Source organism: Manacus vitellinus, unplaced genomic scaffold, assembly GCF_001715985.3.
Source record: "Manacus vitellinus isolate BGI_N305 unplaced genomic scaffold, ASM171598v3 scaffold_26_pilon, whole genome shotgun sequence".
Lineage (NCBI taxonomy): Eukaryota > Metazoa > Chordata > Aves > Passeriformes > Pipridae > Manacus > Manacus vitellinus.
This window is the reverse complement of record NW_021939960.1, coordinates 9,025,282-9,035,049: the sequence shown is the minus strand read 5'-3', so window position 1 is coordinate 9,035,049 and position 9,768 is coordinate 9,025,282. Positions and strand designations below refer to the sequence as shown.

The following is a 9,768-nucleotide window of genomic DNA, read 5'->3' as shown; positions in this document are numbered from 1 at the left end:
TCGTGGGGTCAGCCTAACGGGGGGGAAGCGGGTTGTTTGGGAGCTTTTGGGGCCCTGAGGGGGTTTTGGTACTAGAAGGAATTTAGTCCTTGGCTCCGCCCTGGTGTGTCTCCCCCGCCGTGGGGCTGGGCAGGGAGTGGGTTGTGTGCCCCCCGTCACGGATCTGGGCAGGGAGCAGGCTCTGTGTGTGTGTCCCCCCCACGGAGCTGGGCAGGGAGGGAGTTCCTCTGGCACCTGCCCGCTGGGCTGGGCTGTCAGCGAGGCTATGGCAGAGCCCTGGGTGCGGTGCCCTGGGGAGGGGACGGTTTTCATTGCACTGAGAGTTGTATCTCAGTAAGGACACAGCAGCTCCACGGCCCAGACCTGTTGCGTTGCAGAGACATGCTCTGAGCATGTGGGCTTCTCGGAGTGTGTCCTTCGGTTATCCTTTGTGGGCTGCAGGTGAAGGCAGCTGCTTCTCTAACTCCAGTGGTGGGATTGAAGGCTTCTTCCTATAGAAAAGGTCACAGAACAGGCTGTGGATGGAAGCTGAGCAGGTCCCTGCCTGTGTTGCAGTTTACCTGGAGACCTACGGCTGCCAGATGAACGTCAACGACACGGAGATCGCCTGGGCCATCCTGCAGAGGAATGGCTATGCCAGGACAAAGGAGCTGGATGAGGTAAGGCAGCACCTTGGCAACTCTCCTGGAGCGCAGGGCTGCGGGGGGCCTCGTGCCCTGGCTGTGCCTGCAAGTCCCAGCTTTCCTCTGGAGTGCAGTCCTGCAGGATGTTGTGGGTTTTGCAGTCTGAGTTCTGCAGAGTGGAGGAAACTACCTAACAAGTGTGGTAGAAAGCTGTGGGTTGTCTTTTTTCTTTAAACTGCTGGGCTCCCTCTCAGCAGGGATTGGACACAGCAGGGTCCTCCTGACTCATCTTTGAGTTTAATTCTGTCATTTAGTGGAAGACTCTACTTGTCTTCTCTTACTTTCTTGCACTTCTGTTTGTTGAAACCCACTGTGTGCTCAGGCAGGTCTTTTTGCCTGACTTAAGTGAGTTTTATAGTCTGCCTCTTCAGGTTACGCAGGCAGGGCATGAGAAACTTATCACTTGGCTTTTATGAATTCTTCCTTTTTTGTTGCTTTCAATTTAGGCAGATGTGGTTCTCCTTGTCACCTGTTCCGTGAGGTAAGGAAAATTTTGTCGCTGCTGGTTTTGGACAGTTTTTAAGGAATTTCCATTTGAAAACCAAAGCAATACATGTGTTGCGTGAGGAAAAGAGTGTGCAGGTGTGAAAGTGACTGTTTAGTTGAGGGTAGAGCTGGCTGATGCCACGATTTACAACATTATTTGTGCTATAAATTGCTTTTTTATGTAGTGAGTTGTTTGGTAGTGCAAGCTCTGTGTATATGCCATGAGCAGTGAGAGACCTGCACAGTCAGTGCTTTAATGATTTTATTTTTTTAATATTCTGTTTTCTCTTGAAGTGGGTGTCTAGTACAGGGTGTCTAGTACTTCAGAAGTGTGAGAAATATAGTTAAGGGCAATTTGATATAAATACAAAGGGAACTTTGCTTGGTTTTTTTGAATGGGGAAGATCCTGAATGCTCATTGTCACTTGCAGTGTAGCTCATACTGTGGCTACGGTACTTTTTCTCCCCAAGAGCTTAGTCTGTTTTTTCTGCAGCATAGATGCTTCCAAGCAAGTAAAGTGATAATAGATAAGATAGAGTTAAGACATAATCCCCACAACACAAATGGCTTGCCATCGGGTCCATCAGGTGGATGATTCCCTCCCTTTAGCTGAAATCTCCTCAGAAAGTGCTTCAGGCTGGGGCAATTTTAAAGTGCAACAGCTGGAACAACCAGTTTTCCTGTCTCCCCAGGGAGAAGGCAGAACAGGCCATCTGGAACCGGCTGCAGCACCTCAAGGCGCTGAAGGCCCGTCGGCAGCAGGCTCGTGCACCCCTGCGCATCGGGATCCTGGGTACCACCAGACTGCAGTCACTGTTCCCCTCTGGCAGCACCCACCTTTTCTGTGGGGTGAAAGCAGCTGGGAAGGGCTGTGGAGCTGTAACAGGGGGTGGGCACTGCCTCATAAGGACAGTTCTCCTTTTGTTGCAGGATGCATGGCTGAGAGGCTTAAGGAGGAGATTCTGCACAGGGAGAAGCTGGTCGATGTCGTGGCAGGCCCGGATGCCTATCGCGACCTGCCCCGGCTGCTGGCTGTGGCAGAGTCTGGCCAGCAAGCTGCCAATGTCCTGCTGTCCCTAGATGAGACTTATGCAGACATTCTACCTGTCCAGACTAGTGCAGGTGGTACGACAGCGTTTGTGTAAGTACCTTCTCCCAGTGCTTCTTTCTGTGGCTCTGGTTTGGAAATCTGCTGTGCAGAGCAGACGTGCCGGTGACAGCAGTGGCCAGGAGATGCAGTGTCTGGCTGCACTCACTCCCGGCAGCCCAGAGGCATGAATTCACCAAAATGTGTGTTTGCTGCTGCTTCACTGTGTGACTGAGTCCTGGAGAGCCTGCCCCAAGCTCTGGCTGTCATGGACTTCTCTCCCTCACCTTTGGGAATGCTGACTGCCTCAGCCTGATGCTGTGCTGAGTGATTTCTGTCCCACTGACTTCTGTGCCTCTCTCATCCCCTGCTTCCTGTGATGCCCTGCCCTAGGTTCTGTTATTTATTCTTCTAATCCCCCACACATTGTAACTTCTGTTGATTTTATTTCTGTTTGTTTAGTTTTGATAATAACACTCCCAAACATGAAACCTCACTCTGCTCTGTGTGGCCATAGCATACGGAAGGACAGTACTGCTCTCTGCAGGAGAGTGGGAAGGACCTTTGGTCACTGCCAGGCTGCGGTGGAAGTCTGTGCCTTGTTCTTTTCAACTTTCTTGGGAATGTGCATGAAGAATCAGGAGGTGTTAGCTCAGGGCAAGCCAAAGGCAGGGTGGGTGGAGGGGAGTGTGAGGTAAACTGCAGAGCTGTGCCCAGAGCTGGTCTGTGTGCAGAGCTGGCTGGAGGCAGCAGTGCTGGGCACAAAACAGGGCAGGATGCAGCATGGATGGTTCTTGCAGAGCAGTCGTGGTGTGACATGTGCTTTACGTCTGGGCAGGTCCATCATGCGGGGCTGTGACAACATGTGCACCTACTGCATCGTGCCCTTCACCCGAGGCCGGGAAAGGAGCCGCCCCATCGCATCCATCCTGCAGGAAGTGAGGATGCTCTCGGATCAGGTGAGGCAGAGCCTCCTCCCACCTGTCCCAAGCCATGGGAGGAAGGGTGGGTTTTGGTAGCAGTGTTTTCAGTGATACATTTAACCATCTCTGCCTTTATCTGTGGAGATGAGGTTACTCTGGGGTTCCACCACTGGTTTTTTGATTCCTCTTGTAATACTCCATGATAGACACAGAAAGGAGGGCTTCCTTGGAAAATCCTTCGAGTAAAACCATGACTGCCCTTGCAGCTTGTCCATCCTGCTCAGGTTATATTTTTTCCTCTCTTGTTTATTTTGTAGGGAGTGAAAGAAGTGACCCTCTTGGGTCAGAACGTCAACAGCTATAGAGACCTGTCTGAGGTGCAGTTCCAGTCAGCAGCTGCCCCAGGCCTCAGCCGTGGCTTTAGCACAGTCTACAAAGCCAAACAGGGAGGTTTGCGCTTCGCACACCTGCTGGACCAGGTCTCTAGGATTGATCCAGAAATGAGGATCCGTTTCACCTCTCCACACCCCAAGGATTTTCCTGATGAGGCAAGTGTAAAATAAACACCTGGACCTCTGCTTGCAGGCAGGGAGGCAGCTCTAAATTGTGAGATGTGGACTGTGCTGTCTTCCCGAAGGGAACGTGGAATCCCAGACTGGGAACAGCAGCTCCTGGGACAGGGATGTTGGGGCTGAAGCTTGCAGATTTGCAGCTCACTGGCTTTTACCCAGGCATTCTTGGGACCCGGGTAGAGTTGAGCCATCTGGGACATCTCCTGGTCACTTATCACAGGTCCTGCAGCTCATCCAGGAGCGACACAACATCTGCAAACAGCTGCACCTCCCAGCCCAGAGCGGGAGCACACGAGTGCTGGAGGCCATGCGGCGAGGGTGGGTCACCCCGCGGGGAGCCTGTGCCCTGCACTCTGATTTGGGTGCTGGTTTCTCCTCACCGATTCGTGGGTTTCCAGTGAGCAAATCCATGTGCTGTTCATTGCAGATACACAAGAGAAGCGTATTTAGATCTTGTGCACCACGTGCGTGACTCCATCCCAGGTGGGCGTTCCCTTTGGCTTCATCTGAGCTCAGCACAGCTGTATCTCACTGTCCTTTCCTGAGTGAAGCATTCCCCTCTTCCATGAGGGAAGTGTACAGCCTTGTCTCTTACAGGAGTGAGCTTAAGCAGCGATTTCATCACTGGATTCTGTGGGGAGACAGAAGAAGATCACCAGCAGACCATGTCCTTGCTGAGGGAAGTCCGCTACAACGTCGGCTTCCTGTTTGCCTACAGCGTGAGACAGGTGAGTGCAGGACCTGGTGGAGAAGTCTGTTATCTCTGGACATCTCACCTAACTACTCAGTGCTATTTCTCACAATAACACAGTTTTTAAAAGCTATTGAAAATCATACCCAAAGTAGTATAGTGGTAGATTTTTTTTTCTCGCAGGCAGGACTTGTAGGGTGTGGGGTTCTGCAAGGGCTGTTGTTGTGCCTGGGAGGCTTCCAGCTCCTCTGTGGAGTGTCAGGGTTGGTTACTGCTTGGTGACCTGGCTCTGCAGATGCTCCAGAGCGATTGCAGGGAAGCAACTCTGTCTGCAGAGACCCAGTTGCTGGTGCTTTATTTGCTCATGAGGACTGTGCTGAGGGAGCTGGGCTGGAGCCCAGCTATAGGGACTGTCAGTTGAGTCAGAAGGTATTTCCAGAGAAGAGTGGATAGTTGATAAATCCCCATTAGAATGCTCTCCAGAGTATATGATGCTGACGGGGAAGAGGACAGGAGGTTGGGAAACATAAGGAAGCAAAGGAATATAGAGCACGTTTCAGCACATGGGACTAGAACTAGAAGAATCCATTGCCTGTCCTTGTGGACAGACAGGCACAGGCACATCCCACACAGGAGCTGCAAAACAGTTTCATAGCCACTGATACTCAGTGCCCTACATCAAACCTTCTGCCTAAAAGGTGGAGCAGAAAGGTGTGAGGAACTTGAGGAAGCGGCTGGTGCTGAGTACCCGGAATAATTCCTTTGTGAATACGAATTTAAGCACGTGGGAAGCCGTTGCTGGAAGAGCAGCAGAGCTGGCTGGGGTCAGACAAAGCTCTGAGCTCAGGATGGGTGCTGAGGGGCCGCACTGGCTTGGTGTGTTTGCAGAAGACCCGGGCGTATCACCGGCTGCAGGACGATGTGCCCGCGGACGTGAAGAGGCGGCGGCTGGAGGAGCTCATCGCCGCCTTCCGAGAGGAGGCTGCCAGGGCCAACGCGGCGCTGGTGGGGCAGGACCAGCTGGTGCTGGTCGAGGGGGTGAGTGCCTGAAACCAAGTAGTCCTCTTCCCCTCTTGCTGGCCCTGTGCAGAGCAGTCACCGCTTCTGCCCTCCCTTCTCGCTTTCCCCACGTAATCCCAGGACTCCCCAAGACTGTTTCTTCACCCTTAAGCAGACAGCTTGGTTTTTCCAGAGCGTTGAGCTGAGCAGAAAGGATGGGATCAGTTAGGGATGTGTCTCTGGCCAAGCACAGAATTAGTGCTTTTGGTGTGTGTGTCACCCAGGAGCTCTGGCCACAGGGCTCTGTTCCAGGGGTTGCTTAACAGCATGGAATGTGGGTTTAACACCGTCAATAGCGCTCAATTAATTCCCGAAGCAATAAAGCCCAGCAGTGAATCAGAGCGATTGCCATGCAGGTAATGTTCCCTGTCCTCCTTCCAGCCCAGCAAGCGCTCTGCCTCGGAGCTGTGTGGGAGGAACGACGGCAACATCAAGGTGATCTTCCCTGACGCCGAGCTGGAGGATGCTGCGGACTGCGGGGCTCCGGGCAGAGCCCGGCCGGGGGACTACGTGGTGGTGAAGGTGACCTGCCTGCAGTGCTGTTCTCTAGAGCAGCTGCTGCCAGAAGAGCCTAAAATTAGAGTGGATCCTCCCCAGCCTTTCCATGCCTGAAGACCTGTGTTGTTTCTTTCAGGTGACCTCTGCCAGCTCACAGACCCTGAGGGGAGTTCCACTCTGCCGGACAACCCTGTCCCGTGCTGCTGCCTGTCGCTGAGGGTCCCTGCTGCCCGTGGATGGAAGCAGCACGTTTTCTCCAGGAAGAAACAAGAAAGTGTTGTCAGGTGGAGATATATGTATATTAAAATTTATTTGTGAAATAATAAAATACGTATATATTTCTGCTTTGGCTACAACGTACCCCTCATAGATGCATGCAAGTTCATAGGCAAAAGGAGTGGAAGGTGTGTGTGAACTTGCCAAACACAGTTCCTGTGAGATTGTGTGTTTTGACTTGGTCTGAGGCTTGACCCACCCTGGCAGTGCTGCAGGTCTGTCCTCTGACTGCGACCACATCTTCTAATACAGCCCAGCCTGAGAGATGCCTGTGCAGAGCAGGCCCTTCCTACAAGCTCAGCTGAATATAGGAGCTGCAAAAGCTGGTAGTGCCTGAAAAATACAGCTCCATTTAGCTGCTGGAAAATGGTAGGGGTACTGCCAAGGGGGGCAAAGAACTGAAAGAAGGGGAGAACATTGATGAATATTTTCCAAATACTGGCAAAATGCTTGGAAAGTGGAGTCAAGAACTCGCACTGTGTTCGTGTGTTGGAATGTCACGGTGGACTGTGGAATGTAAAATGGTGTTTAGCGTGCACCAGTGAATCTGTTGTGTCTGAGACTGAGGGAATGCAGCCTTGCCCTCCTACTGGGGAAGATTGGATCTCAGCTACAGAGGTTTTCCTTGTCTCCAGGCCTGGGGGATGCCTGGTAAGATCTGGCTGCCAGCCAAGGGTCAGCTCTGGCCTCTTAAAACTTGGGGTGCAGCTTTGTAATCCAAACATGCCTTTGCTCACTAAAGAAGTGGTTGTACTGATTTAAATGGCCAGTAAGTTCTATAAGTGCCTCTGACAGTTCCTTGTTTTCATCAGCCTGCAGCTGACCCCAGCTGCACCGTGTCACATTCCAGCCTGCTCTGCAAAATTCAAACAAGGACCTGTGACCTGCACTTATGAGTAAACTGAGATGTGAGAAAGGATCACCCCTTTTCATACAGATAATCATGTCATTAGAAAAAAATCTTGTAAAAGGCTCTATCCAGTGACCAGTTTTGAGGGAACAGCTGGTAACAGAGCAGTCTTACGTGACTTTGCAGAATTTTTAAATAAACATGAAAGGGTTTTGCTCGAAAGCCTTCTCTCCTGCTCAGCTCTTTCTGGGCTATAATTGTATCTCTTTGAAAACAGCATGGTTCACTGAATATTCATTAGACTTCAAGAAACAAATACATTTTGCTTATTATCTCAGTGCTGAGTTCCTTTTCCTAGAAGTGAATCTGCACAGTCAGCATGGTCCCTGAGGGCTCTGAGGTGCTGACAGGCACATGGGAAGGTGTCTTCTGCCCAAGTTCACAAACCAGGGCCTGGTGCTCTGGTGCCCAGTGTGGGTGAACCTTTGGCATGGGAGGTTTTTCAGGAAGAGGCAGCAGTTTCGGTTGAAATCCCAAAGGCAGCAGCAGGATGTATAAGCATCACCCCTCAGAAGTGACCCATGCTGAGGCCAAGGTTTGTGTGGCTAATTAACCCCGCCTGGTAGTGGCCCAGTTTAACTGCCCCGTGGCAGCTCTTCAGCTCATGTTTCCCGGGCATTTTGGGACCGTGGCCCAAGCCAGCACCCCTGCAAAAGGGCTGACACTCACCTTTCCCTGCTCGTTTTGACCTTCTCCCCATGAGCACCTCTTTCAAGTGGGAAATGCAGACCACTTGAAAAAAGTGTGCCCTCCCCCCTCCATCCTGCTATGAGGCCATCTGCAGCCGTTTTACAATCATTATTTTAAGAGCGGGAGACTAATGAGGAGGAGAGCTGGGTTTTACATTTTGATGAGGAGGTGATAATGCTCAGTGCACGGCCTCCCCAGGGAGCCGTAGCACTCACCATTTGCTTTGCCTTTTTAGTTTTTATAGGCCTCGGGAATGAAGACTGAGGTTTTAAGGCAGCAAAGCATCCATTAGGAAGTGCTTACGGTGACCTTGGAGACTGAGTCAGTTCTTTGGCACTGCCTGAAAGCAGGAATGTGTTGTTTTTCTTGAAGGCTGGAGGTAGGATGCAGTTTCTGTGTCTCTTGTCAGATTTGCTCCCTGAATCCGGCTGTTGGGAAAGCTGTGCTCTCACCTTGTGCTGATTCTTGCATGTTTCTGTTCCCAAGGGACGAGAGCCCTGAACTCCCCTGGACCTCACATTTCCCACGCTGATGTTCACCTGTGCCTTCTGCAGGTGCAAGTGTTGCCTTCCCAGCCAGTCGTGCCCTGGTTACACCCATGGGCAAACACCTAAGGAGGCATTTGGTGGATCAGGTTTCCCAGCACAGACCTGAAGTGCTGGGATGACATTTACTTTCCAAGCAGACGTGCCCTGAGGCATCTCCTGACACTGGGATTTCGTAAGGCACAGCCTGTGCTTTCCTTTATGCTGGCGGGGTGTGTAGGCAAGGCTGGACATCCCCCTCGCACACAAATAGCTTCACCTGGCAGAAAGGTCGCTGTCAGGGAGAAAAAGAGCCTGTTTTTTCCCCGGAGCCCCCTCACAGAACGAATCTCTTTGTGCTCGGGGAGCGGAGGCACAGACTGCAGCAGGCACTCCCAGCCTGTCTTCACTGCTCATCACTGGCATTTATTGGCCCAAGGACAGTCTCGAAACTGATGCCCATCGTTGCCTACACGCCCCTGCCCATCCTTCTTCCTTTCTCTAAGGCTCTCGAAGCAGCTTGGGCAGAGCACTGGGCTTTTCCCAGCATCAGAGCTGGCCAGGGTGTGTCACGTCCTTCCCCAGAACCCCCAGAGCTCTGCAGTTTGTTTTCCCTCTGCATGTCATGGTGACGGTGGAGGGAAGGATGGGTGTTTTCCCTGATGGCAGCCTTGCAAGCACAGTTTGCTTCAGGTCGGCCAGAGCCTCGCTCTGCTGTGGCAGGTGACAAAGAATTGCCTCTGAGCGATGCCAGCAGCCTGCCAGGCTGTGCCAGAGGGAATGCTTTCCTCCCCTTCTCTCACGGGTTTTCACTTCAGCAGACAGGCTCCATGTGCCTGCCAGCCCATTCCCCCAGGCCTCCTCCTCCTCCTCCTCCTTGCTGCACCACGACTGCTTGTGGGCTGGGGATCCAGAGAGGTTTCCTTCAGTGGCTTTTCATCACCATTTCTGAAGCCAGCTCTTGGTAGAGAGCTTAGGGATTTAATGCAACATAAAGAGCTTTCAAAAATGTTTTCCAGTTCTAGAATCAGATCTGTCTTTAGTTCACTCCATTCTGGAACTGGCAGTAGTTGGATTCCAGCAGGACAGGTATAGCTGCTCCTACAGGTTCCTCTGCAGCCAACAGCAAACTCCATGCTCTGCTGGAAATGTGTCAGGCTCTCCATTGCCACTGCCTGGTGCACTCCTAGACCAGCCCCAGGCTGCCCTGCAGCCCCCCCAGGGTGGCATTGTCATCTGTCCCCAGACTCCTTCCATGTCCCTGCCCTTCCTGGAGCACTGTGGGGCTGTGACCTGCATGGCAATGACAGAGGCACCAGTGGTGAGTGGCTGCTCTGAGTCCTTGGGGTTTGTGAATTCAGAGGGTAT

The 9,768-nt window shown here is 52.2% G+C and overlaps 1 protein-coding gene across 1 annotated transcript; it reads left to right on the top strand.

Annotated features, from left to right (window-relative positions):
- Positions 1 to 537: 537 nt before the first annotated feature.
- CDK5RAP1 (CDK5 regulatory subunit associated protein 1) lies at positions 538 to 8,130 on the top strand. Its single transcript, XM_008920078.3, has 13 exons — positions 538 to 659; positions 1,130 to 1,164; positions 1,863 to 1,963; positions 2,101 to 2,311; positions 3,096 to 3,216; positions 3,498 to 3,728; positions 3,973 to 4,070; positions 4,180 to 4,235; positions 4,350 to 4,480; positions 5,332 to 5,481; positions 5,884 to 6,024; positions 6,137 to 6,284; positions 8,112 to 8,130. The coding sequence occupies exons 1-12, from the start codon at positions 582 to 584 to the stop codon at positions 6,215 to 6,217; spliced, it is 1,434 nt and encodes a 477-aa protein (XP_008918326.2). The 5' UTR covers positions 538 to 581; the 3' UTR covers positions 6,218 to 6,284; positions 8,112 to 8,130.
- Positions 8,131 to 9,768: the final 1,638 nt, after the last annotated feature.

Coding starts and splice junctions, on each gene's coding strand:
- CDK5RAP1 (XM_008920078.3), top strand. CDS start 582: ATGAACGTCAACGACACGGAGATCGCCTGGGCCATCCTGCAGAGGAAT. Junction 4,481..5,331: donor TTGCCTACAGCGTGAGACAG/GTGAGTGCAGGA, acceptor GTGTGTTTGCAG/AAGACCCGGGCGTATCACCG. Junction 6,025..6,136: donor GGGACTACGTGGTGGTGAAG/GTGACCTGCCTG, acceptor TGTTTCTTTCAG/GTGACCTCTGCCAGCTCACA.